A 27,612-nucleotide genomic window follows, 5' to 3' on the forward strand; every position below is an offset into this window, starting at 1 on the left:
TGGGTTCTTAGTCTTCACTTTATTACTATGTCACCAGAAGTCACCACCTTCACTTGGTTCACCACAAATGAATGGATGTCATAAAGGAGGGTGCCACGGGGCCACTGGATTCACTCTTGAGAGACTTAACCAGGTGCTGAGGGGTCTAGAGCAGGGTCCCAGGATGGGGACCGCCCTTCACCGCACACAGATATATTTGTGGAGCCTTATATTATACATCTTATATATAGAAAATATATATATTTATACTATACACAGGCAGTAACGCTGCGGGAGGGCTGTGGGCACCAGGGCTGGGGACTGTTAGGTCAGGGGCAGCACTGGGAGACAGCTGGACCAGTCCATCCGCCCACAAACTCTTGGGAGGGGCGTTCCCCCTTCGTGCTCCTTAGAGAATCAAAGGGGTCTAGGGCCAAGGTTGGGGGTACCCCATGGGTAACAAGTGGGGCTCTCAGTTACATGGGCGAAGCCTGGGACCTCCAAGAGTGTTCAAAGATCAAGAATCAGCAGGGAAGGATGGAGTGGGGAACCGATGCTGGTCTGCTGGGAATTAGCCCCTCATTTGCTACACCCCCACATGGATCGGGAACCACCCAGGCAAGACAGCCTGTGATTGTGCAGGATGGGTGTCCACTCAGACGGCAGAAGACCTGGCTCCCCAACTTCTCACTCTGTGCTTGACCTTGGACAGGTCACTGCCTTCCTGTCCCAGACTACCATCTCGAAGGGTCCTTGCAGTTCTAAGCTTTTGTGGAACCCAAGTGTCCTGGGCCCTCTCTTGTGCTTAACGGGGAAGAGGGAGCCCAAACTCTGCAGGTCAGGGTTCTCCAAGAAAGGGTTTGGGAGAAAGGGAGAAGCAGAGGGCAGCAGAGAGGGGAAAGGGAATATCAGGGATACCTTGGCCTGAGGGCTTATGATCCCCAGGGGGCTGTCCTCAGCCAGCAGAGGGAGCGGGCTTCCTTATTAACTTCCCAACAGTGGAGTCAGAGCCCTGGGTCTCATTGAAATCCTGCCCTTGGACAACTCTCTCCCTCTGTCTCTCATCTCCACCATAGCAGGTCCCCACCAGTGTGCAGCCTGATGGTGGGATCATGCCCGGGGAGGGCAGCTGGGCTGGATCCCAGGAAGAGGGAAGGAGGCTTAGTGAGATGATTCAGCCCGCCCCCCCTCCTGGCAGGGGTCTTGCAAAGTTTCCCAGCCTGGGTGGCAGGGAGGGTCTGTAATAAGCACCCAGGACTGGACAAAGCTTAACTGGTACCCTGCACTCCAGCCCAGCATCACCAGTAGCTGGTTGGTGCGCTGGGGTCTTCTGGTGCCTGCCAGCAGAGGAGGATCTTGGTGGGCAGTGGGCAACAGGCAGGATTTCTCACAGCCTCCTGCTGCGATGGGCACAGAACTTCACTGTGCCAGAAACACACACCCACCGCACCCTCACCTCCAAGAAAGGTACAGGTTCCACTGCTAGGCCAACAGATAACCTGCCTTCATGCTTTCCCCACTTGGGACACCTCGGGGGAATGTAGACAGAGCCCCTTCCCCAGATGTGGAAAGTGGAAGTAAACAACAACTAGCTGTCACTCAGCTGTCTGGGGTCCTCTTCTTTTACTGCTGCCCTTGGGGGGACTTGAACAGACCTTAGTTCAGACCTGTGCTCCACTAACTCACTTATGCTCCTGAGCCTCACTTTCCCCTTCTGTTAAATAGGGCCAGTGATACTGCTTCTCTGCCTCGGAAGTTCCTTCTCTTTACCTCAACTCCTGCCATCCTTAGGGCCCTTCCTCAGGGGAGCCCCAGGCCTGCCGTGCACTTGCATAGTGCTTCCTGCAATGGACTCTGTGCCATCATCTGTTTTGTGCTCATCCCCTCTGCTGGACTCTAAGCTCTGCGAACGCAAGGACCACGCATGCCCTCTGTATCCCCAGCTCAGGTGCCCGATAACTGTCTGCTGAATGAATGAGCAAGTGAGTGACTATCTGCCTCTTAGGGTTCTTGTGAGGGGCATGGGTGAAGGTGGGGAAGCAACCACCACCATGCCTGTCCCACAACTCCCTCTGCTCCCTGACGGACTGGCCATGGCCAGTGCACGCTGGGCACAGACAGGAGGATGGGTCCCGAGCTCTCTCCCTGTCACTAAGGCTCATTGAAGAGTACACCTTATGCAAGATCCCTTCCAGCCTCCACTCAGAAGGGATCACCACCCTCTCAGGCATCACAACGCTCTTCGTGCATTTGGGGTCACCTGCTAGCCTCTCCCCTACAGCCCGTGGTTTTCCCTGAGCCTACTATGCCCCAGGGGCTCTCACCCATATCATCTTGAGGGCCGCGCATCCCCACAGCTGCAGCTTGCAAGCCAACCTTGTGGATTCCAAAGCCCCTGTCCCCTCTGCTCTGCCTAGAAAGGCTGGCCCCTCAGTGGGGCTAGAAGGCCAGGAGAAGCACATCCCATACCCTTGGCTGCTTCAGCCCCAAACTCCTGGCTGACCCCAGATGAAAGAAAAGATGACAGTGTCCCAGATCAGTTGTTTCCTGGGAGATCACAAGGGTGGGGACTCGGGCACCTGCTGAGTAGCTGGGGCCAAGAAACCCGGGCAGCAAGTCCAGCTTTGCCTCTCACTCACTGTGACATTGGGCCAGTCCCACTGCCATCTGTGCCTCCTCTTCCACCCAGCCCTGGGCAAGGACTTAGTGAGCCCTCCTAGAGGCAGGGACAGTGATCAGTCCTTTGGGAGGCCACAAAGGGGGTTGCTGGAGCTCTCTCGGATAAGGTCCCCATGGTATACACAGAGCACAGAACACATAGGGACACAAGTGAGGTGGGTGCGTCCTCTAGGAGGAGGCCAAGGGCTGGGGGAGGGGCCAGTGGGGATGTGGGTGGGGGGACCCTGAGGCAGGGCTGTCCCCGGGGGTAGGGGGAACAGCTGGGGCAGAACAGGCCCTTGGCTTGTAGCAGAATCTGGGTGTTTCACGGGGCCAAGGTCCCCAAGTCCTCCCAGAATGACAGTGGCACTGAGCCCCAGGCTCGGGGATGGGGGGAAGGCGGGAAGACAAGGAAGAGTGGGTGCTCTGTGGTTGGCTGGCCTGGGCTTGGCCCTGCCTCCATCACTAGCTGCCTGAGTGACCCTAGGCCAGTGACCTTGACCTCTCCAGGCCTGTTTCCTGAACCATGAGTTGAGACAGTTCTGACACTCCTAGCAGGCTGCTGTGGAGTGGGAAGGGCTCTGGGTGTGACAGCCCCCAGTGTCCTGTGGTGTTCCCACTTACCCTGTGACTACTGCCCCTTGCAGCCAAACTTCCCAGCACCATCCGGGTCTATCTTTCCCACCATTCCTGCCTCTGGGACCAACAGGGACTCCTCCACATCTCATCTTTCCCCTTTCCAGGGACCATTTCTGCCTTTCGCCACCCAGGCCGAGCACAGGCCCAACACACAAGAGGCGTTCAGTGAATGCTCGATGACACAGTGAATGAATGCACACACCCTGGCCCCCACCCTCCAGGCCCCTGCTGGGCATATGCCCTCGAACACACTTGTACACGTATGTGGACACCCACCCCAACACCTGACCACCCCGAGCTACCCTGAACCTCAGGGAACGACTCAGATGAAGAGGTGCTGGGCAGGGCAGCCTGGGAGGGGACAGGGGGCTGGATGCTGGGGTGGGGGCAGGGGTGGAGGGCGCAGGGGCAGGGGCAGGCAGTCACTGTGGCTCAGTAGCCCTGCGACTGGTAGCCCTGGGGCTCAGCGTCGAAGGCGTTGGCCGGCTGCTGGTAGGTGCCGCCCATGCCGGCGGGGTCCGGCCCGGTGCTGGGCTCCACGTAGGGGGCGTAAGGCATGCTGGAGTCCTGGCTGGGGTCCATGTAGTCCTGGGAGAAGAGGGCCGAGTCGGCGCCAATCTGGTACCGCTGGAAAGCCAGCACAGCCTGGCCCGCCTGGGGTGGGGCCGGTGGGGATAAGGACAGGTGGGAGGGGACAGTTAAGGGAGAGACAGACAAGAGCACTGGGTTAGTGGCGGTTAGTTCACAGGAAACAGGCAATAGAGGGTTAAAGATCCTCAAAGCACCAAAGATGAAACCAAGCTTGACTGAGGGGAAGAATGTCCTCGCAGCCACTCTCGAGAAGAGGCCCAAAACCACATCCTCCAGCCAAAAAGAACTTCAGAAGTCATCTGTCCTATGTCTCCCAGTCCCAGAGGTCACCCTAGGCCACCAAATATTCTAGCTCTCCACTGTGGAGTGTTAAAATAACCCACAGCCTCCTTCTATTTTTTTTTTTTTTTTTTTAAAAGATGACCGGTAAGGGGATCTTAACCCTTGACTTGGTGTTGTTAGCACCATGCTCAGCCAGTGAGCTAACCGGCCATCCCTATATGGGATCCGAACCCGTGGCCTTGGCGTTATCAGCACCACACTCTCCCGAGTGAGCCACGGGCTGGCCCCCCACAGCCTCCTTCTAAAACTGCGTTCTCAGGGATGTTACACGGAATGAGAAAACAGTTTCTTAGTGCGACAGAGAACTGCTGACAGCTCCTAAAAGCCATTCTTCTATCTCTCTTGCAGCTAGATGTGGTCATGTGACTAAGTTTTAGCCAACGGGGTACCCCATGTTCTTTGTCCCACCATCTGACCTCATGCCTGGAATGCAGATATGATGGCTGGAGCTCTAATTGCCAAACTGGACCACCAGGACCATGAGCCAAATTGTAGGGATGGAAGAGGCCAGGGTCACTGAAGACCTCTGGAGCCATGCCAGCCTGGGATGGCCTCACTGGACTCAGACTTTGTTTAAATCATTGTTATTTGGGATTTCTGTCACTTGCTGCTGAACCTAATTCTAGCTGAAACACTTGGTCATACAAGTTTGGGAAATTTTAAACAGAGTAAAACAAGTTTCAGGACCACACAACTTGTCAGAGTTTTGACTATTCAATGTATGCTGATCCCCAAGGGAGAAACTATGGCAAAGCCACATTTTTTTTTTTTTTGCAGCTAGCCAGTTCAGGGATTGAACCTGGTATTATCAGCAGCACACTCTAACCAACTTAGCTAATCGGCCAGCCCCTGGCAAACAACGTTTGTCAACCTTTTCTGACCACCGAAGAAACCCTTTTTTCAAAGAGCCCAGTTTGGGAAAGACTTGTCTACAGCACACATGCATAATTAGAAAATTCTTTTTCAATAAAAGCAATTATATTGTTATTAGACATAGACCACACAGAGCTAAGGATTAAATCAAACTTGTCATCAAAGAAACAGCTTATAGGTTTATCGTGAAAGCCTTCTCTAGAAATCTTTCCAGCCCAGAGAATCTGCCTGTGATGGAAAAATGCTAATGCTCTCCATACCCGTTTTTGGGCTGGGAAGACTAAGGCCTAGAGAAGGGAGGGCCCATGACAGAGTTAGTGCCAGAACCCAGCCAGAGCATGGGGGTCTTACCCCTTCCCAGGCCAGCCTCCCCTGCCCCCATACCTCCTTCCCTTTGACCAGCCTTCTGACAAGGCTCTCAGTTAACCAGGAACCCAAAAGGGCCACTCAGTGAAGAGGTAGGGAGTGAAGTATATTTGGCGTTTTATTCCAGAAAGTTCCAGAAGCCCAGTGACTAGGCATTAACTTTTGTTCTGTGCTCACTGACAAAAGCTCTGAGGAGCAGTCCTTTCTGGGAAGTGGCTGTTTAAAGTAAAGTGCCAGGGGCCTGGGGAAGGCAGATTGGGCCTAAAGAAGTTGGGCTGAAGAATGCAGTACGGCCCTCTTGGGTGTTTCCACTAAGTTGGTATGAAGTCCTGGCTGCTGGGGGTTAGACGCTGGAGCCTGAAGAAGCTGGGGGTGGGGGGGTGAAGAGCTCCCTTGGGGCACTCTTGAGTCTTTGGCAAGCCTACAAGAGCAACGGGGAATGAGCGAGTGAATCCCCGAGAGCTTGGTTCTCCCAGAGCTCCCCGGCTAAGCAGAGGGCTGGAGAAGTTGACCTCTGTGGACCCTTCCAGGGAGGGGCCTTTGGCTTACAGGCACCTGGTACTGTCTCTGTGATCAGTCCTCTGTCCCCACTGAGGGAAGGCCTTCTTAAGCCAACCAGTTCAAGAGGCCACAAGACAGGTGAGAGGAGGAGCCTGGGCCCCCGTGAGACTGGGCTGCGGAGGGGAGGCTGGGAGTTCTGCTCAGAGCCCAGAGACTTTATAGTCCACCTGTCCCCATTTTCTCAGAGCCAGTACTCTCTGCGGCATCTCCACTGTGCAGCAAGCAGTGTGCACATGCATGGCCCTGCATGCTCAGCCCCTAGCCAGGCTGAGGTCTTGCTCTGGGACCTGTTTATGCTCCACTGCCTCCTTAACTCCTGCAGAGAGTGGAGGGATAGGTGGGTTCCTGCCCAGGCAGGTAAGGGCCCCAAGGAGGGAACCTGTATAGAACCAGAGGCCAAGGTCCTTTGGAAGAGCAAGGATTTACCACATGAGAATCACTCCCAAAGTAGACATTATGGAGATGACCGACTCCCTGGGAAGAACAGATGAATGAACAAAAGAGCTTATATTTACTGAGCACCCCTGTGCCGAGCCCTGTGCTGGCCTTTGTCTAATCTGGACAACAACCTTGAGAGGCTGGTCTATCATCACCCTCCATCCAGAGAAGTGAACTGAGGCTCAGAGAGGTGCTGGGGTTTGCTCTGAGTCACAGCACATGACAGCAGAGCTGGGCCACGAGTCCTCTGACATCCTAGGCCGAGCCCCTCTTGGCAGCCAAGCCTCCATGTGGACCGTAAGATCACCCTTCACACCACAGCTGTCCACAGCTCAGCACCTCGGCCATGAACATCTCCTGGCAGCAGTGTAGGGAGCCACCTCCAAGCCTCTAAGCCTGTGGCAGTCCATTTGGGGTAGATTTTGACATGTTTGTTTTCCCCTCCCCAGCCTGTGGATTTCCGGGGCCAGGGGCTCCATCTAATTCATCACTAGGCACAAAACAGCTGCTCAATAAATGTTTACTGAATGAATGAACGCATGAAGAATAAACAAAGGGGGCAACGAGTGGGTGGCAAATCTTAACTGGCTCCTCAAGCCAGCCTTCCACTGCCCTCCAGGCCCTGGCATCCTGGACACTTCTGGCAAAGCTGCTCCTGCCACCTCGCCACCAGATGTGACCTGGGGCTCCCTGCCTTTGCAAGCGGTGAGGCCTACGTCTGCGCCGAGGCAGGGAACAGTGTGCTGTATTCCTCCTGGAAGGTAAGGTCCTTGAATCTCCGCATGGCCAGGGCTGCGGTCAGGCTCTGCCAGGAGAGAGCAGGGGTGAGGCTGGTGGGGAAGAGCTGGGAAGGGCAGAGGTGCCAGCAGGGAGGCTGGCTCCAGTGGGCCAGGTGGGCACCTGTCAGTCAGATACTTCAGACCCGCCCCCACTCAGGGCTTACTGATCCCAAACTCCTCCCTGGGGGCAGGTGGTCCCTGCTTCTGGGCACCTTCCCTGGACTGAGATCCCCTGGAGTCAACTGGTTCTTCTTGCCCAGGCCTGAGGACAACAAGGGCTGGAGTAACCATGGCTGGCCCACTAGAGCCTAAACCATGGGTCCCCCCGCCCAAACTCTCCCAATATTTTACTGGGGGGAGGTGGGTGTCCCAGAAGAAAATGGATATCAGAAGGCCCTCAAAAAGAGAAAGAAGTCACCCCAGGGCAGGCCTAGGAAGGTGGGTGGACAGAGCACGGAGGGCTAGCTGCCTGTATATAGCCTTAAGGGTCCAAGGACTACTGGACAGCCTGGAGGAGAGGAGGCTGCAGATGGGGACATAGAGCTGATGTGACCCTAGATCTCTGCAGGACGGAGATTAGGAGAAGAGAAGAGATAGAGACAACCTAGACTGGTGGGGAGGAAGGGCCAGCCCTTCTGTCATGCTGGTGGGCCCTTGAGACCACAAAGCCAGAGCCTGCAAAGGAGTGGTTGCTGGCCAGTTGGGCCCAGAGACATGCCTTCTTTGACCCGCACGATTTTTTTTTTTTAACTTGAATAAATTGCCAACACATACAGATCAGATTTCATATAAAAATTCTGGCTTCTCTGAGAAAACTGGAAGTCCTAGCCTCTGTAACAACAGGAACCGAGCAGAGGGTGGCCTCTTGGGATAGCATGCACAGGCCACCCAGCCTGCTCATGTGCTCTCAGGCCCTGTCTGGCCCATGGGTATGTGAGTCTGTGAGCCCCTCATCACGCATTCGGGAAGTCAGAGGCCAGCAAAATTAGAGGCGGCCCTGGGATGGGAACCAGGTCTCCTGACTCCTCGGCCTGGGCTTCTTCCCAGCCTTGAAGCCTCAACTTCCCACAGAGGCTTCTGCCTTCGTATCTGCACAAGGGAATAATAAACACCATCCACCCAGAGTGCTTCAGGGTGTCCACGACCCCCAGGAAGGCTGCTCTGCACCAGAGCGAGGGCCTGACATCACTGTGTGACTGTCCTGCTGGCAAAGGCCACCAGCCTGGGAGCATGGCTGGGGGGCAAGTGTGGGCTCAGTGGGCGGCTGTACTCACCCAAGTGACGATGGAGAAGAAGGAGAAGGCAATGGCGGCCCTGGCTGCGTCTGTCCCTTCGTTCAGTGGGTTGTCCTCTGCCTTGGAGACCTGCCACTGGTTGGCCAGGTAGCAGAAACCCACGAACCAGAGGAAGGCCCAGAAGGCTGGGGGGTCCCCAGGGCCAGGCAGAACAGGTAGAGAGCCATGCATGGGGGAGAGGGTGAGTGTGGAGAAAACGGGGAAACCGAGGAACAGGAGGAAGTTCATGTCTCCCATGCTCCCCCACCCACAAAGGGAGAGGCAAAGAGGGAGGGGGGAGAGAGAGGAGCCAAGAGAAGGTGCAAGTGAGGACGAGAAATCAGCCAGAGGAAGAGGGGAGAGAGAACACAGAGGGCAGGGCCAGGACCAGAAGGAGGACAGCCATGGGCAGTGAGAGAGTGGGAAGGAGGGAGAGACAGAGAGAAGAAGCGTCACCTCAGGCCGGGTGTCTCCAACCTCTGCCAAACACCAATTCCCAGCTACAGCCCCGACTCAGGCCCCACAGTCCACCCCCAAGGCCAGCAGCTCCCCAGGGAGGAGGCTCCCACCCCCTGCCCTACCACAGGCTTCCAGAGAACTGGGTGAGGGGAAGAGGGTGACAAGATGGGGCAGGGGGGCAGGTCAGCTTGGGCGGGGCTGGGCCTCAACTTCTAATGCACTCGTAGCCTCCCAAAGCCCCCAGATTTAGTGAGGGGACTTTGAGAGCTGAGGTCTGGGGGCTTTAGTAGTGGAAGCTTCATGACCACATGATCTCTTGTGGGTGGGTGCCTGGAGTCTGCCCAGAGAAGCCCAGAGCTGCTCAGGATAAAATGTGTGTGTGCCAAGATGGTGGGGTGCCTGAGGCCCAGCCTACCTCCCACAGGCACCGCTGGAGAACCCTGGGCTCCCTGGAAGTTTGAGGACCATTAACTTAGTTCTAGTTCCTTCTGGTCAGAGGGCCCCTGGTCTCACTGCCTGCAGTCAGCCCGGCTCCTCCTGAGAGCCTCAGGCCTGGAAGTGGTGGGAAGTCGCAGCCCAGAGGCCTGAGACCTCAGCCTCAGCTCAGTGAGGCTGCTGTCCACGGTTCCCACCCCTGCTGAAAGCATCTGCCAATCAGATTCCTACAGCTCATGGGGCAGAAGTCAGGGTGGCTCTGCCAAAGGCCATTTCTGAAGGGCAAATGGCAGCAGGTCATGTCAGCTCCCCAGTTCCAAGCCCTGGTGCTGCCTAGGTCCGGCTGGGGAGGTTGAAGGGGAGACTGAGGCTCCCAGGGCACCTACTGTGTGCTGGGTGTCCAGTCACCCCCTTGCTTAGTGCTCCTGAGGCTCACCAGGGAGGTGGCACAGAGGGGCCCTCTGCTCTAAGGGGGACTTGCTGGGGCGGGGGCTCACCTGAGACGCCAATGTCTGACAGGACGGCTTTCTTGCGGTCCTTGACGCTGCTGATCTGGGGGAAGTACACGTCCAGGGCCAGGTAGAGGAGGCAGGTGAGGAAGGCGAGCACGCCCACGGCCACGCCGTAGCTGCAGGCATTGGCATTGCGGTTGTAGATGCAGAACTTCTCGCCCTTTGAGGAGCTGTTGAGGTAGCCCTCGTTCACAATGGAGCCGAACACCACGATGGAGAACAGCTGCGGGGGTTGGGGGCAGGCATGAGACTGGCAGGCCCCCACCCAGTACCAGCCTTGAGGGACGGGAGGCTGCCAACACCCCTCAGCCTGCTGTCTGCCCCTCTGTGAGCCGCAAGGCCATGTTAAGCAGGCATTTCAGGGGGAAGCCCAGAGAGGGAGAGACACTTGCCTGGGGTCACATGGCATAGGTGGGGTTAATCACCGCTTTCCTTAGACTCAGGCACTAAGGACCCTCTGACCACAGATGTGGCCCCACCCTCCACCCCCAGCCCGGTCCTGGGAGGTCTTCCTGGGCCCTGACACCAAGATTTCCCAGGACTGGACCCAGTCTCTCTCAGTGAGGGGCCATGGGCCCTCCTGGGCTGTGACCCTGCCAGGTCTTCACCCCCAGAGGCTGATCCTCCGGCTGCTGCATGTGCCCAGCCCCATCTTGTGCACCCCTCCCTCTGCGGAACCATGGGCTGGTTTGGGGTCTCAGGCTCTGTTGCCTGAGCTACCCAGGCCCTGGCAAGTGGCAGAGTGAGGAATGAAAAAATAATGGCAGGTGCATTCCTGCCACATGCAGGACACCCTGCACGATCCCAAGTGTATGACACATGCTACCGCATTCAACCCCTCATGACCTCTGCGACAGGTGATTTCAGCTGGGCAGGCAGCCAGCTGGGATGGCCCTAAAGACCCTCCTCCTGCTATTTATGCCCTCGCTCAGTCCAGTTCCCCTGAGGACCTAGTGATTTGCTTCTAACAGGCAAAATATGGCAAAAAGTGACGGAATGTCACTCCTGAGAGTAGGGGACAAAAAGAGGCTGGCTTCTGTCTTGTTTGCCCTTTCTTTCCCATCTCACCTGCTTGCTCTGATGGAAGCCAGCTGTTGTGCTCTGAGCTGCCCTATGGAGAGGCCCACATGGTAAGAACTGAGGGAAGCCTCCAGCCAACAGCCAGCAGGGAGCTGAGCCCCTCAGTACAACAGCCCACAAGAACCCGAATCCTGCCAACACCACATAAATGAGCTTGAACACAGATCCACCCTCAGTCAGGCCTTCAGATGAGACCACAGCCCTGGCTGCTGCTGTGATTGTAGCCTTGTGAGAGCCCTTTAGGCAGTGCACCAGCCAAGCAGACTCCCGGTCCACAGAAACTGTGTGAGATGACAAATGTTTGTTTCATGCCATAAGTTTTGCGGCAATTTGTTATACAGCAACAGCTAACTCCTACATTCAGTAACATCAGCATTTTGCAGACAAGGCAGTAATAGTGCAGGTAATAGCTAATGGGCCCAAAGTCACAGAACTGGTAACTGGTAAGTGACAGAGCTGGGCTTCAAACCTAGGGGGCCTGACTCCAAAGTTCCCACTTTTTCCTTGTGCCTCTCACCTCCCCTGAAACCATATGAAAATGGGGAGACACACACTCGAGAAGCAGGGCCCCAAGTGTAGCCCCTGATAAGATTCAGGCAGAAGCTGGAGGGGATTTTTAGTGTCCATTTTCCACTTCTTTGTACTTTCCATTTTTTCTGTATTAAGAAACTATGGTTAGAGCACAGTGTTATAACACCAAGGTCAAGGGTTCAGATCCCCATACTGACCAACTGCAAAAAAAAAAAAAGAAAAGAAAGAAATTATAATTTCCATATGAGCCAGACATATTTTCTTCCACAGCTAATGCCCAGGATGGGCAGTAATTTCAAGGGCAGGTATGGGGAAAATATGAGAAGCATTATTAATATTACTGTTTTATCTTATCTTTTTAAGATGTCTATACATAGATTTTATAATGTACAGTAGGTATGAGGGTACTTCAAAAAGTTCATGGAAAGATTGGTATTATCTTTTAATTCTATTTTTCCACTAACTTTTTGAAATACCCTTGGATTAATGCAGTAATAACATATATAAAATAAATAAATCTACATTTAATGAGAAAATTAACTCAAAACATTTTCCTGAAAGAGGGGCATGATCAAAAGTTTGGAGACCACTGGTTTAAAACACCGTCTTAAGGATTCTGACTGTCCACCATGGATGAATAGAGAAACTGTCACACAGCCATACGACGGAACCATACCCAGCCATAAAGAGGAACAACGTACCTATACGTGCTACAATGTGGGTGCACCTTGAAAACAAAAGAAAAAACAAGCGACAGAAAGCGGACACACAAGGTCACATATTGTATGGTTTCTCTTATGTGCTATATGCATAACAGGCAAAACAGAGACAGAAAGTGTCACCAGAGGATGGGGGACAGGGGGCAGGTTGTTTAATGGGCACAGGTTTTTATAGGATGATGAAAAAGATTTAAAACTAGAGAGGAGGTGTTTGCACAGCACTCTGAAAACACTAATGCCACTTAATCAGATACTTTAAAACAGTTAATTGTATGTTATGCAAATTTGGCTGCAATTTAAAAACAAAGAAAGGGTTCTGAGGCTGTGTCCTGGCTCAGCCACGGGCACAGAAGTGGCAAGGATGGCCCGTGAGCCACACGTTCGCCAGTCCTGTCTTGGGAATGCCATGTAAACACGCCCCTTTGGTCATTTGCAGGGCATCCTGGCTCTAGCCCTGCCCGTCAGGCTCTGCATTCTCACTGTCACCCCCTGAAGCTGAGAGGACAATTTGTACTGTCCCCAACTGACAGAATAGGAAAACTGAGGCTTAGAAAGAGCAGGTGCCCCTGTTGTCAGCAGTACAGGCCAAACTTCGATCCAGGACTCCTGCTCCCAGCCCTGTCTCTTTTCCACCTGACCACACTGACTTTCAGCCTTGTGATACGGGCTCAGAGGAAGGGCTGGGGTTTATTTCCAGAGACTCAAGGGACAAGGCAGAAGGACCAGCAGCGAGAAAGGCTGGACGGCAGTGTCAGTGTGATGGGGGTCAGGCAGCATGACTTGAGTCCCAAGTCCAGTGCTCGGAGGCACAGGAGTGGGCGACAGGAAGTCAGGACATCAAAGCAGTTGTCAAAGGAGCTCCTGAGCTACTGACACAACCCAGACAAGTGAGGACAGAGAGGAGTCACACTGACCCTGCCGGGTTGAGTCCGAGTCTGCTGCTCATGCTGTGTGGCCCCAGGCGAGTGATTCAATCTGTCTGAGCTTTGGACTGGTCCTCTGTAAAAGTCAACCTCCTCTCTGGGGCGATGGGAGGACTCCGTGCAAGTGCCCAGAACAGAGCAGCGCCTCAGAGGAGCTGAGTCAGTGTTCACCATGCACTCCGGAGTCCCCAGGAATGAAGGGACAACACCACGAAGGCCCCCCGAGCAATACTTCCCAACAGATGCTGCTTCAGGGCTGGAAGAGACACAAGTGCCACAGGTGGACCCTTGTACAGAAACAGAAAAAAATCTAGTTCCCCAAAGGCAGAGAGGAGGTGGGAGGGGAAGCAGGCGGGCGGAAGTAGGGGCCTTGGGGACAGCAAAGGAGGAACCATTAAGACTGGGCCCTCTTGGGGGAGAGGCAGGGAGTCCTTAGAGAGTCTGGGAGGAAAGTGCTGGAGATGATGTGTCCCCAAGAGGGTGAGAAGCAAGATCAAAACACCCTTGGAGGGACGGTGGGGGTGGGGAGCCAGGGCTCCAGAACCACAGGTCAAAGGTTTTCGGTGCCTTGCACCATGCTGGAAGCGGCATGGAGTGGTAACTGAGTCTGCGGAGACCCTGCTGTGGGGAGCTGGGTCAGATGACCTGGGCTTGCTGAATCCCAGCTTGGCGACTTGACCAGCTGGGTGTCCTTGGGTAGGAGGCTTCACCTCTGTGACTCAGGTCCTGCATCTGTACTGTGGGGGCAGCAACAACCCCCAAACCATCCTATACTGTGAGGAATGAATGGGTCATGCATGCAAGGAACAGCATTTGACCTGGAGCAAGCATCTGAGAATGCTAGACTGACACTAAGCACGTGGAACAGGCAGCAGTGGTCAGGGAAGGGAGCCCTGAAGCAAGGCTTTCTGAGCTGCAATCAGAGGGAGCGAGGCCTGCAAAGATTTCGGGGAGCATGTTCCAGGCAGAGGAACAGAAAGTGCAAAGGGTGGGAAAAGGTTTTGCATGGTGGAGATGGGGAGCACCGACCAGGGAACTAGGCTGGGGAGGCACATGGGACAGGGAGAAGGGACAAGGCCTGGTGGGCCGTGTGGGGTCTTTGGTTTTAAGTGCAGTGAGAAGTCACAGGGGGACAGTGAGGGAAGGACAAGATTTAGCTCAGTAGATCATGGCTCCCTTCTCACTGGAACTGCCCCTTCCAATCTGTCCACACCCTGTGGCATGAAGGTCACTCAGTGGTTCACCACCACCATCTAGAAACAGCCCAAACTCCTAGGGCTGGGGGAGGTCAAGGCCCTCCACGTGCCGGCCCTGCCTACCTCTCCTGGGGCCCCGCCTCCCTTCACTTCCCACCAGCCCCCTGCTTCCCCATCTTCTCATGCCCCAGGCTCCTTTCCATGTCTCCCTCCCCAGAAGATTGTTCCTACCACACGACACATCCTGAGCTACAGCTAACTTTGCTATGTGTTTGGTGGAGGTGCAGTGAGTGAGGCCAGGTGGCCCCTCTGCTCCCCACGTGCTATCCAGGGAGCTGACTGCCCTGCACCCCAGGCTCACCCTGCATATGGGGTCTGGGAGGCCTCTTGCTGGAGGCTGGAGAATTTGGGCTTGACCTCAGATGATTCTTCATTCAATAACATTCCCTGAGCACCTGGTATGTGCCAGCCCAGTGCGAGAGGCTGAGGATGCAGCTGGGAACAAGGGAGGGACCCGAGCGATGTGGATATCTGGGAGTTGACATTCCAGGGAGAAGTGGTGGCAAGTGCAAAGGCCCTGGGGTGCAAATAAGCTCGGGGTGCTGAGGAGCAACAGGGTGTGGCTGGAGCAGAGTGAGCAATGTGAGGTCACTGAGGTAGGCAGGGCTGGCCCCAGGTCCTTGAGGATCAGGGTGGGTTCAGGAGCCACTGCAGGCTTGAGAGCAGTCAAATGACTTGATCTGACTTAGGTCTGAAAAGAATCACTGAGGCTGCTGTGGACAGAAAAGACCACAGTGGCAAAGGTGAAGGCAGGGAGACCAGCCCAGGAGCTTCTGCAGCAGCACCCGGGCAAGGGATGAGGGGACGGCGCCAGCAGTGGAGATGGGGCAAAGTGGAGGGGGACTGGACTTGCTGACAGAGCCAACGTGGGGAGTGAGAGGAAGAGCGCACAGCAAGTGGGTGATGGGTCAGGTGGGGGTGTGAGTTCAATGAATGTGGAACAGAATCATGCATCTGAAGATGCCATGTCCCCTGTAGGCCTGTCTACAGATGGAGAAACTGAGGCTTGGAGAAGCGAAGGACATTGCCAAGGACACACAACCGGTCCCTTGTGGTCTCCTGAACCCCCTGCAGGACTCTCGGCTCCCCTCTGGGCCAACAGTGTAACTTCTCCATTCAGCCACTGTCTCCCCACCCTGAGTGGGGGCTGCCCAAGAACAGGCCATGGGTTTCTGCTCCTCAGGCACTCAGCACATGGTAGGAGGAAGGGAGACTCACCAGGGCCTACTGCGTGCACGGAAATACATGCTCTCAGCTCCAGCAGGTTGGCATTCTTATTCCCATCTGATAGCCGAGGTCAGGGACCCACCCAGGTCCTGCAGCTGGTTAGGGGTGGAGTTATAGAGTCAGGACTTAAACCTGAGTCTCTCTGAATCCAAAGCTGGTGCCCTGTACCAGGCAGCCTCCCCAGGTGACTTGCTAAGGCCAGATCTGCAGGGACAGCAAGGAACACACAGAGCAGCCACAAGGAGCCAATGGAGAACCGGAAATTAAATCAGAATGAAATTCTACACTGGCCACAGTGGCAAAGGCATGGCGGGAAATTCATCCAACAAGCAGATCTGCTGCAAGGAAGGGAGACAGGTCTGCAGAGGCAGACCTGGAGGCCCAGACACAGGAGGGATGGAGGGAGACAGCCAGGGGAGGGCCCAGGGGGGCCACGGGTCACTGGCAGGCACAGGAAAACAACTTCCTCCTTTGAGCAAAAGAAAATGCTAAAAAAAAAAAAAAAAAAAAAAAAAAAGCCACAAGGTAAACAGGCGAAGCCTCTTGTTTTTTTTTTTCCCACCCTGTTTGGAATCCAATCCTAGGTCTTTTTAAAAATGGATTCCAGATGGCATTTGGTGCAGATCTATGTCAAACTCAGAAAAACAAATAAGGGGGCCGGGCCGTGGCTCACTCGGGTGAGTGCGGTGCTGATAACACTAAGGCCACGGGTTCGGATCCCATATAGGGATGGCCGGTTCGCTCACTGGGTGAGCGTGGTGCTGACAACACCAAGTCAAGGGTTAAGATCCCCTTACCGGTCATCTTTTTTTTTAAAAAAAAAAAAAAAAAAAAAAAAAAGAAAAACAAATAAGAAAGAATCTCAGTCTTGTAATTTCAGGATCTTGGGCTACTGGGTCCAGAGACTCACAGAAACAGAGACCCAGGAGTACCACGCCTGCTGGGACCCACCCTGGCCTCAGCGGTTCCCCACCCCCTGCCCTATTCAGCCATGCCAGCCTCAGGCTGCCTGATCACATGCACCTGCTGTTTCCACCTCCCAGAATGCTGTTCCCCACCTTTTTCACCTTTCAAATAGCAGTAAACTCCTTCAGGGTGACTCTGAAACCCTCCTGGGATGTGGCAGACCCCCAGCCACGTTTGGGGACACCCACCTTCCCGAGTACTCTTCCCCATGCTGAACCTCACACACTCCTGGCTGGGACTTACTTACAGGTCAATCTCCCCCATGACACCCTGAGCCAGGCTGTAGCCTCCTCAGGGCCCAGCACAATGGAAAGCACTTGACAAAAATCAGATCATTTAATGCTCACCAAAACATTCTGAAGAAGAAATAAGCCTTAAAACACCTCCACAAAGCAGTGTTGTGTAGACCATTTCAAAGAGAGGGAAGCTGAGGCTCAGAAAGGCCCCGTCACTGGCCGGCCCATGGCAGGTAGCATGGGCATCGACCTCCCACCCCGGCTGGCCCCCTCCAGCCCAACTCCAGGACAGAACCAGAACCTCTGTGTTCAGCAGCCTCCCCATGAAGGAGCAAATCCCAGAATTAGCATGAGACCAAGGAGGGACGCCTGCTGGTCCCAAGCCCTGTGCTACAACCCACAGTGTAGAAGGGGTCGGGCCACTTTCTTGAGGCACTATATGGTGTCTCTACTTTGCAGACAGAGCTGGCCAGGATGTGCCTGGGACCCAGTGTAGGGCACCAGCTAACTTACACTCTGGGGAGAGCTGAGTCTCGCTAGCGTGTGGGTAGCAGAGGTCACTGTAGTCCCACCAGGAACTTCCCAGAGGCCTGGCTTTACACATCTTTAGACAAATGCTGGGTTTTCCCTCAGAAAAGCTGTACAGAGATGACATCTGGAGCCTGGGGCCGCCCTGTCCTCCCAGCTCCAAATGGCACCATCTACCTTGCCCTGCACAGAGCCATCTGTTCCCAAGCTGGGCAGCTGGCAAGAGCCCTGGTCCCTACCCCATGCTGCAGGCAGCCAGTTGGCCTGCTCAATGGCTCTCCACTTTGTGGCCTTGGCCACTGCCCATGTCCAGGTGCCTGATGCCACCACAGCCTCCTCTCCAGCTTCCTTGCCTCCTCCAAGCAGTCCCCAGGCAGCAGCCAGGAGGATCTTACCAACCCCAAGTCTCACCAGTCCCTCCCAGCTGAGGATAAAGTCCATCAACCCAGGACAGCTCTGAGGTGCCCCTGTTTGGGCCACGGGTCTCACCTCTGGTGACCTCAGGTTCTCCCAGCCTCCCCAGTACCCCTATCCTCCCCTCATCCACACACTGGCTCCCAGCAGCCGCCCAGGCCCTAGTCCTGGGCTTGTCCTTGTCCCCCCATCCAGTCTGACAGTCAGGCCTGTTGTCTCAAACTCCCCCAAATAACTCTCACATCAGTCCATGTCCCCTACGCTTGTCCAGGCCACCATCACCTCTTTCCAGGTAATGACAACAGTCTCTGTGTGTCCCCTCAGGGCAGCCAGGTGATCTCTCTAAACCTCAGTAGGATCACGTCACTCCCCTGCTCTAAGCCCTTGGATTGATGCTCACCCATCCCCGCAGGGGAATCCCCCTCCTCACCGCAGCCCCCAGGGCTCCCGCCTTCCTCTTAGACTCTCCCCACCACTGCCCTCTTTTGCTCGCTCCCAAGCTCATTCCTGCCTCAAAGCCTTTGCACTTGGCTGTGCCCTCTGGCCGGGATGCCTAAACCTCCCAAGATCTTCCCACAGCTGGCTCCTCACCATCCAAATCCCAGCGCAAAGACACATCCTTGGAGAAGCCCTGCAGACCAGACTCCCAGATCCACAGTATTCTCCCGATTATTTTTCTGGATAACATCGTTCTGTAATTTGTTTCCTATTTATTGGTTTAGTTGTGGGTGTATGTGTCTGTCCCCCACACCCAGAGGGAGGGCGAGGAAAGGCTTTGAGGGAAGCGGCCAGCAAGTGTGGCAGAGAACTGCACCCGGGGCCAGGAGAGTGCCTTCCCTCCTGGTGCCCCTGGCTGGTACCTCCAGTCGTACACACGAGGGATCCCTAGCGAGAGGCCCAGTCCTCTCATCACCGGCTCAACCCCGCCTTCCTGCCAGTGTCCCCCTGCAATCCTCATCCTGCCTCCTGGGACCTGGGGAAAAGCCGAGTGAAGAAAGGAGCCGTCACACTTTGAGAGATGAGTCAGGCGGCCCTGCCTCCCCCCAGGGTCACGTGAAGGATGCAGAGGAAGCCAGCGCATGGACGTGTGACGGTCGCTGGGCAGCCACCAGGCTTCCTCCAGAACCTTGCTCAGAGCCACAGGCCGAGGCGGGTGGGCGGGGCGGGACTCCAGGGCCCCTCTCTCCTCCCCTGCCCCGCACCCCTGTTCCGCAGCCTTGGAAGTGACCTGCTGGGGATTAGGCCATAATCTTCCTGCAAGCTGTCCCCGGGCATTCTCAGTAGTGGGGGTGGGGAGTGGGCTCTGCTGGGCAGGACCTGGGCAAGCAGACCCCCGTCTCCCCGAGGTGCCGCGACCCAGTCTGGGTGGTCTGCAGGCTCCCTCTGCTCCTCATGTCCTCATCCTCCTGTGGCTGCGTAACTGCAAGGGGGTCCTGGAGCCTCATTAGAAAGGGGGAAACTGAGGCCCAGAGAAGGCTCACTTGATTGGCTTGGGACCTGACACTCAGCAGCAGAAGCGTCTGGACTCCCATCCCCATAACTTTCCTCACCCCGTCCTGCCTTACCCCACTCCTGTTATCTCTGCCCTTTCAGAGGAAGGGAAGGTGAGGCAGGGGAGCAATGTCACACCTGGAAAAGGGTTGTGGACACCAACCAAACACTGCCTGAACCTCTCACAGCGTGCACCTCATTTACACCCCAACCCCGTGAGGTGGGCATTGCTGGACCTGCTTTATAGATGGGGCCACCAAGGCTCTGTGAGGTCCCTCAGCTGGTGAGACGGGTCGGTTAACCACCCAGTCCTGTCTGCTCCTCCTCACCTCAGTGCCTGCCTGTGCCCTGCCAGCCTGTATATGCCTGACATTGTTCAGTTTCTCTCCCTCTGTGGCAATTCCAGGTCTTCAGGGAGATAATCCGTTCTCAGGCCTTGCCTCACTTTCAGAGGTGAAGAAAGACACACAGGGGGAAAAGCCCATCGCTCGGAGAGTTTTCACAGCCATCCACACAGAGCACAAAGGAAGCCAGGAGGAGAGAGCAAGCTTGGGCAGAATCCAGGAAGGCTTCACGGGGGAGGTGATATTTGAATTTGGTCTTTTTTTTTTTTTAAAGGTGACCGGTAAGGGGATCTTAACCCTTGACTTGGTGTTGTCAGTACCACGCTCTCCAAGTGAGCCAACTGGCCATCCCTATATAGGGATCCGAACCCGTGGCCTTGGTGTTATCAGCACCACACTCTCCTGAGTGAGCCACGGGCTGACCCTTGAATTGGGTCTTGACGGCCAGGTGGGAGACCTGAATGGGAGCGGTGGGTGGAAGGAAGGCAGCTCAGCGCAGTTCTCCCTCATTCACCCACATGCGCAGCCTCACAAGATGCCGGGCACCGTCCTAGCACTGGCGATAAGACAGTGACGCAATAGATGCCATCCCTGCCCAGCAGGGGCGACGGCCACACATTGCTGCTCTGCCATGCCTCTTGGCCTCTTCTGTGCAGTTCCTTTGCCTGGAACTCCTTCTCCTTTCTCCAGCCCAACTTCTTCTGAACTTTGGTGTCACCTCCCTGTCCCTGAGCCTGAGCTAGTGTTCCCTCATGTGGGGTCTTGCTCACCTCCATACTATCACTGGTTTCTCAGCCACATTTTCCTCCACCTGACTGTGAGCCTTCAGCAGGGACCCTGCATCCAGCACGCACTCAATGTGCATATTACACAGAAGATGGACAGGGTGTCCATGTCCCGTGGCTGTGGAACACTCAATGGGAGGACATATAAACCCCTTGTTGCCTGCCCGGTGCTGTTGAAGATCCATTAATAACAACCAGCCACAGGACTTGGTAACATGAAGGTCACGACGATCTTGACAAGATGGAGAGGTTAGGGGGAGCTGCTGGGTGTGAGTGAGAGAAGGCAGGAGGAGAAACCCTGGAGATGGTGACAACAGACAGCTCTTCCCCAGGACCAGAGAAGTGGGCGAGGGAGTCTTCCTGCACGTTTGTGAGCTAATGCGAAAGAGCCAAGAGTAGAGAGGGTGAGACTGAGGATGGAGAGATGGAGAGGGAGGGAGAGAACCATCGGGTCCATGTCCTTGAGCAGGTGACAGGGACAGCATCTAGTGGCCATGGCCAAGCTGGCCTGGGAGGAGGGGGCAGGCATGAGAACGTCCAGGTTTGGATTTAGCCAGAACTGTACCACGTGAGCGCAACAACGTGGAAGGGCTGGAGCTGGGTGCATGTGACCACCAGGGAGTCCAAGCTGGAGAGGGCACAGGGAGGACCAAGGGTGAGGGTCGGTGGCTCAGAGGTCCCAGGCCCAAGGACCACTGGACTCGGAGTAGGTGAGGGAGAGCTGAGAAGACAGGAGGGGTCGGGGAGAGCCGGACACCTGGAAGGAGGGTGAGCGAGTACGAGCAGCTACTGGGAAGGATCGACCAGGCCTAGGGTTAGGCAAAGTGACAGTGGCTGAAGGAGGTGAGGACAAGGTTGGGGGAGGAGGAGAGGCTAGGGTGGGAGAAGGACCCTGGAAGTGGGCACTACAGTGCCAGGACTGAAGGCAGGTGTGGTACTGGAGAGAGGAGGCACTGAGCTGGGGGTGGGTGTCTTTGAGGAATAAGGGAAGTGACCTGCAGCTGGCCTAGAATGAAGGGGAGTGGGCGACCCAGTGCTGGCAAGAGATTCAAAGTTGGGGGAGAACAGTCTGGAAGCAGTCTCAGGAGCCAGGAGGACCCTGCTCCACCTCCAGGCCTGGCAGAGGGTGGGTATGAGGGAAAAAACGGCCCCCACTGAGAGGGCTGCAGGGAAGCAGGGTCCTGGGGAAGTCCAGATTCCAGTGCAATTTACAGGTGTCAGGGACATTCCAGGGGGGTGCTGAAGACATGGGCCATGTCTTCCTGCCCCTGGACTGTGAGTTGTTTGAGGAGTCCCGGCTTGTTGGGGTTCCTGCATGATTGCAGCCTGGGTATGACAGCTTGGGGCTGTCCCAGCCAAATGGTCACCTCTTCCCCCAAAGTCCTCTTCGCCTGGCACTGCCTCCCCAGCAGAGGGGAGCTAGGCAAAACTCCATCCCTGCAAGGGAAGGCTCCCCAGAAACATAGGAGAAAGGTTGTGAACCACCAGCCCAATCCGACTATCCTATTCCCATTTGACAGATGGGGAAACTGACACCCAGAGAGCACTGGCATCTTGCTCAAGTCACACAGGCAGTCAGGGTTTCGGGAGGGGTCCAGAACGTAGCCTCAGACAACTCCCAACTCTGCTCTGCCTTCCCTCCTACCAGGACAGCTGGTTCTTCCGGTCTGGGTGCCAAGTGTGGCTCCCTCCAACCACCCCGCCAGCCATCTGCCTCTCCTTTTCCTCCCTTCCTCCCCTTCCTGAGTGTTCCTCCTCAGCTCCCTTCCTCTCCCAGCCTTTGTTCTTTCTCCCCCAGGCATAGGCCTGTCTGACAGCTCTGCACATGGGGGTCATGTGGGACTCCCCATGTGGCTGGGGACTCCCTGAAGCAGGGGCCTCGGGCTCTGATCCCAGCAACTCCAGTTAACCTCTCCGGGGCCTTGGCTTCTCATCTAAAGTGGGGATTACAAAACCTATGGGACGGATGTAGGGCAGGTCCTTTAAACTTGCATCTCCACAAACCGTCATGGCCTCCCCAATCTCAGGCACTCCAGTCCCATGTTACAGATGAGGAATCCGAGGCTTAGCTAGGCAGGGATTTTCCAAAGTCACCCTCTGGTGGTCCTGCTCTTGATGCCAAAGCCCAGGCTCTCTCAGGCTCCCCAGGCTGCCGAGTTGCCCCTGTACACAAGGAAATGCCCAGACACAGGGCAGAAACCCATCAGCCGACATCTCCTGCAGGCCTCCTTGCAGCCGACGCCAGCCGACTCCTGAGCAAGGTGGAGCAGGCGAGGAAGATTCCAAGACTACAGCAATAAATGCCACATGAGGGCCATGAACCTACTGCCCTGAGTGACAGGGTTGTGCCTGCTGCTGGGAGAGGACAGTCTGGACGTGACTGCACATTTCCAGCCTGGACACCTGTCCCAGAGCCCTCTCCAAGCCAAGTCTCCACACAGCAGCCAAGGGAGCTTCTGCTCCAAACCCCTCTCTCTGGCTTTCCACTGCCCTCAGGTGAAGTCCAGCTTGTGAGTCTGTCTTCACGGCCCTTCCCGGGCCACCCACTAGCCTGCCCTTCTAGCCTCTCGACCTCACACACCCTGGCCCCCAACTGCTCCCCTCATTTCCAAAACCCACCATACCTCACGCCTCCAGATACTGTCACAGGCTGTTCCTTCCACCTGGAATGCCCTCCCCACTTCTTTATCTGAACCCAGCCCAGGAGTCACCTCCCCGGGAAGTCCTCCAGGCTCCTCCAGGCAGATCTATCTACTATCCTCTGTATTTCCTTCTTGCAGTGCCCCGAGCCTCTTGGACAGTGCTTGCCGACTCAATCTTGTTCTCCTCACTGGGCTGACAGTGCCTCTGGGTGAGACACAGGCTGGCACTGAGCTGAGGGATATGGTATTTGTAAAATGAATGAATAAACATCAGAGCTGGCTGGAGGCTCTGCTTCCACCTGCCCTCGGCAGCAGGCTCTGGATTTTTTATACAGGATGGCTGGGGCCATCAACCCATTGACCTGTTTGGGAGGGGTGCGAGGGGTCTCATCTTGAAGCTGCTACATTTATAAAACAAGTTCAGTTTTACTCAGTGTTCACTTGGGATGATGGTGGAGGGTGGCTGATAAAAATGGGGGTGTAGAGTCACCCCTTGGTGCCACTGACACCCAGAAAGGGAAGCCACAGGGAGTATGCTGACTGTGGAGCCCTGCGGCCTGGGCTCAAACTGCGGCTCTGACAATCCCAGGACTTGAGCTAGCATGCATCACTTCTCCAGGCTGAGCCTGACTTCTGCCATCTGTAAAATGGGGGGGAAGACACACACCCTACCTACAGAACCATGGGGCGTTTCAGCCAAAGCCCTTTCAAACATTTCATTGTTTTATTTTGCCAAAATAGAGCATTAAAGAAAAAACTCCTCTCCTCTACCAGCATTGATATTCTTTCCTCAAAGGTAATTTCTGCCCCCCAAAGAAAGAATATAAATTCCAAATAAAGGGTTGTCTTTTATATGAAATCAACTTAGCTCTCTGCTGGAACTACTTTCTTCCCATCTGGCTTCAGAACAAAGAAATGAGTCTTTGACAGGATGTAGTCACGGGGCAGCAATAGATAGAACACCTCTGACCTAGCCAAGCCTCCTTGCACGTGGGGTGACCAAGGCACGGGGTGGGGAGGGGACACCTGCTGATGGTCACAGCTGCTGCCTGGGGTAGCCAGGAGTGGCAGCTGATTTCTTGGCCCACCAGCCAGCACTACCCCATCTACCCTGTACTGGGTCAGAGGCAGCAGCTTGGAGCTTGTCCTGGACAATGTCCCAACTCTGCCATCCCCAACTGGGCCCGGGGCAGGAAGCCCCAGGTCTGGGAGGAGCTGAGAAAGCCTTAGTCAGGAGACAAGCCGGCTCCTGGAGACCCTGCTTCTGCCCCATCCCTGCTGAGGGGCTCAGGGATTCAAGATCCAGGGTGGGTCCAGGTTTGCTGAGGCCCTGATGCTTAGATGGTTTGGGGGTCCTCTTTTGGAAAAACAACACAAAAAGATCTTTCTCTTGCAAATTTAACAAAATCACAAGTCACATGTGTGCATTGACAGGGCCCTTCCAGGACTGTGGTAGGGCCCTGCGTAGTACAGGAGGAGACCTGGGTGACCAATACTCCCAGTTTGTCTGGAATTGAGGGGCTCCCAGGATATAGGCCTTTCAGCGCAAAAGCCAGGAAAGTCCTGGCAAACCAGGATGAACTGGTCACTGTAGCCAGGGATCTCAGGCTTCATGAGTTCCATGGTGAAGCCTGCTGCCTGCCTGTCAGCCCTGCTGTGTGTAGAGGGAGGCTGCATCCGCTGCCTGCTCCTGCATGTGTGGAGATTGCTTGGTGCACCACATATTTTTTGAAAATACCAGAAGGAGACTGCACCATATTAACTGCAGCCCTCTCTAAGTGATGGTATCACACGTGATCCCCCCTGCCATTATCATCTTCACCATCTCTAAGTGTACACTAAGTGTACGGTGGTATCAAGCACATTCATATGGTTGTGCAACCATCACGTGATTTTTATATTCTCCAGTAATCGGCATGTATTACTTTAATGATCAGAAAAAAATGACCTATTTTTTAAAGGCATCAATCAGCCTACATCGGATGCCTCTGCTCAGCTAAAGGTAGTGAGCATCTGTGTGCAGGTGTATGAGCAGGGCTGGGAGGGTGTGGCAGGGACTTGGGCATTGGATAGGGGTTGGCCCAAATGACCCTCATATCCTTTCCAATCCTGAAATTCCAGGATTCCACACTCTTTCCTGCCCCAAGGGAAGGAAGCACTGCACTTTGGAGACGGAAGACTTGGGTTCAAATGCTCATCTGCCTCCTATATGCTCAGTAAACTTGGGCCAGTCACTTGGCCTCTCTGAGCCTCGTGTCCTCAAGTGTTGGGGGAACTAGCACACAGGGCTTCTCTGACCTCAACGGGCTCCCCATCCAGTGCACATTTGAGAAGAAAGGGTTAGTTTAAATATGGTCACCCTTCCTGTAGCACCAGGAGGAAGTTTTAATGTTTTTAGACAAAGGAAAGGTAGCTCCCTTTCTCTCTGGGAGGTCAGAGATAAATACCCAGGGCACCCCACCCATCAGACTCTAATATGGCTGGGAAAACCCAGGAAAGGAGGAAACTTGAGCACCCTGAGGTCACAGCTGGCTTCAGGTATAGCTCCCTGGGTTCCCTGACAGTGTCCCTGCCAAATCAGAGTGACTTTTCCTTCTTCCTGCTTGGAATGTCCTCCTGGAACCCCAAAGTGCACATGTATAAACCTTCCTCATTGTACCGGGCCCAATTTGGCATCATGAAACTCCTCTAATTCCACAGCAAGGAGACCGACTCTTGGCTCTCACAGCTCTGCCTGGGGGCACCTGGCTTACTCCCTGGGGGACTGTGGGCTTCCTGAGCACAAGGGCATCTGAGTCATGCCGCCTTCCCTAAGGCACAGCAGACTCAATAAAGCTTTGCTAAATGAAGCCATCACGGGCAGCAATGACCCAGGCAGACAAAACGCCCACGCCCCTCCCAAAGCCAGTGGTTTCACACTCCCAGGCAGAGGCCCAGGGGGGGGCAAATTGGGAGCATACAGCCGGCCCACCTGATTGGCCAGGTGCCCCCCTGGGCTCTCACCTTTGCCAAGGGCCTGTTGGGGCCTCTGAGGGGCTGGAGACTGGCACAGATGAGTGAATTCAGTGCCACAAACTTTCATGGATGTACCTGGGGTGCCAGGCCCCGTGTGGGCACTGGGGACACAAAGACTAACAGAAATGGCTTCCATGCCCTCATAGAGCTCCTCATTGCCTTGGCATTTGAGAGAAAAGGGGTTTAAACATGGTCACCCTTCCTGTGGCACCAGAGGAGGTTTTAATGTTTTTAGGCAATGAAGAGGTAGCTTCCTTTCTCTCTGGGAGGTCAGAGATAAATACCTACGCCACCCCACCTACCAGACCCGAACATGCCCTGGAAAACCCAGGAAAGGAGGGAACTTGAGCACCCTAAGGTCACAGCTGGCTTCAAGTGCAGCCCCCTGGGGTCCCTTGACAGTGCCCCTGCCTAGCATCCCCAATCCAGCCCCTTCTGGTCTGGGCTCACCAGGAATGGGTCCCAGGCCTGCAGAGGCAAGACCCTCTAATCTTGCGAGCCAGCCCCAGGGAGTCCCAGGCATCCCCTCCCCAGACTCCAACAGTCCCTCTTTCCCTGGGTGCCGCCCAGGACACCTGAACCCCTCCCTCTGTGCTCATGTCTCTGTCCTGTTGCCCCCTCCCAAGCCTGGACAGGAACCCCACTCATTCCTCTGCATTGGGGCACCCACCCCCCACCTCGCTGGAAGTCCAGGATCCGCCTCTCCGCTCTTCACGGGGTGGGGGGGTACCTTCACTCAGACCACCCCCCAGGTGTATATTGCGGGAGGAGTGTTAGGGATTCATGAAATGCCAGACCCCAAGGAGCCCTTAAGGAGGCTCCTCCCCCCTCCCTATAAGTCGGGAAACTGAGGCATGAGAGAGATGACGCTCCCCACCTCGGAAATGAATTCCTCATTTCCAGTGAACATTCCTCGGGTGGTTCCCAGCCCAAGGTCACGCGGCGAAGGAGAGGCAGTTGCCGGGTGGAAGCCAGGTCTCCGGCTCCCCACTCCCCAATGCCCCCCGTCGACCTAAGCAACAAAACCACGCTTCCCTGACCTCCCCTCCTCAAACGTTCATGGCAGGCGCGACGTGCACCCCAGCGAGATGATCCACCCCCCCAAAACGCCACCTGAAACGTGGGCTTCGTCCCCACGGTCGCCGGTCCGCCTGGGCTGCCGCGCGCAACCCGAGCCGCCAGCTGCATAGCCGCGGCCTGGAGGTCACGGCGACCGGGAGGGGAGGGGGTGCGTGGACGAACGGGGGTCCCGGAAACAAGAACCCCGGCAGCGGGAGCGGGCGGCCCCCGCCAGCGCAGGGCCCGGGAAGGAGGAGCGGCCCGGAGGGGTCGGGGTCGGTCCGGGCGCGCCGCCCTTGCCCACACCTCTACCGCTGGCCGGGCCCATCCTTACCCAAGACACGACGCGCAGGATGGTGTGCGGCTGCCGGACCAGGGTGTGGGGGTCGAAGGCGCCCCCGGCTTTGCCAGCGCCGTACGCACCCCCTTCCATCGTGGCTGCACCCGCGCGGTGCCCCCCGCTCGGCGCGCGCCGCCGGCCCGTGCGCGT

General features: G+C 55.7%; 1 protein-coding gene across 3 annotated transcripts; it reads right to left on the reverse strand.

Annotated features, from left to right (window-relative positions):
• On the reverse strand, nucleotides 1–27,612 carry SYNGR1 (synaptogyrin 1). 3 transcript variants are annotated; one of them, XM_063074676.1, is made up of 4 exons: nucleotides 27,457–27,612; nucleotides 9,892–10,129; nucleotides 8,501–8,646; nucleotides 1–3,864 (listed from the first exon to the last, which is right to left on the reverse strand). In XM_063074676.1, the coding sequence occupies exons 1-4, from the start codon at nucleotides 27,553–27,555 to the stop codon at nucleotides 3,709–3,711; spliced, it is 639 nt and encodes a 212-aa protein (XP_062930746.1). In that variant the 5' UTR covers nucleotides 27,556–27,612; the 3' UTR covers nucleotides 1–3,708. The 3 variants fall into 3 exon arrangements, with proteins under 3 accessions (XP_062930746.1, XP_062930745.1, XP_062930747.1); XM_063074675.1 differs by having other exon boundaries at nucleotides 1–3,930; XM_063074677.1 differs by lacking the exon at nucleotides 1–3,864 and adding an exon at nucleotides 6,949–7,252.

The sequence above is a fragment of the Cynocephalus volans genome, chromosome 12, assembly GCF_027409185.1.
Source record: "Cynocephalus volans isolate mCynVol1 chromosome 12, mCynVol1.pri, whole genome shotgun sequence".
Taxonomy (NCBI): domain Eukaryota; kingdom Metazoa; phylum Chordata; class Mammalia; order Dermoptera; family Cynocephalidae; genus Cynocephalus; species Cynocephalus volans.

What these genes read in the sequence shown, in the direction of transcription:
- SYNGR1 (XM_063074675.1), bottom strand. Translation starts at nt 27,555, where the DNA reads ATGGAAGGGGGTGCGTACGGCGCTGGCAAAGCCGGGGGCGCCTTCGAC. An exon ending in TCCTGCGCGTCGTGTCTTGG is followed by an intron (nt 10,130 to 27,456) that starts GTAAGGATGGGC and finishes CAACCCCCGCAG; the next exon opens with CTGTTCTCCATCGTGGTGTT. An exon ending in GTCAGACATTGGCGTCTCAG is followed by an intron (nt 8,647 to 9,891) that starts GTGAGCCCCCGC and finishes GGGACCCCCCAG; the next exon opens with CCTTCTGGGCCTTCCTCTGG.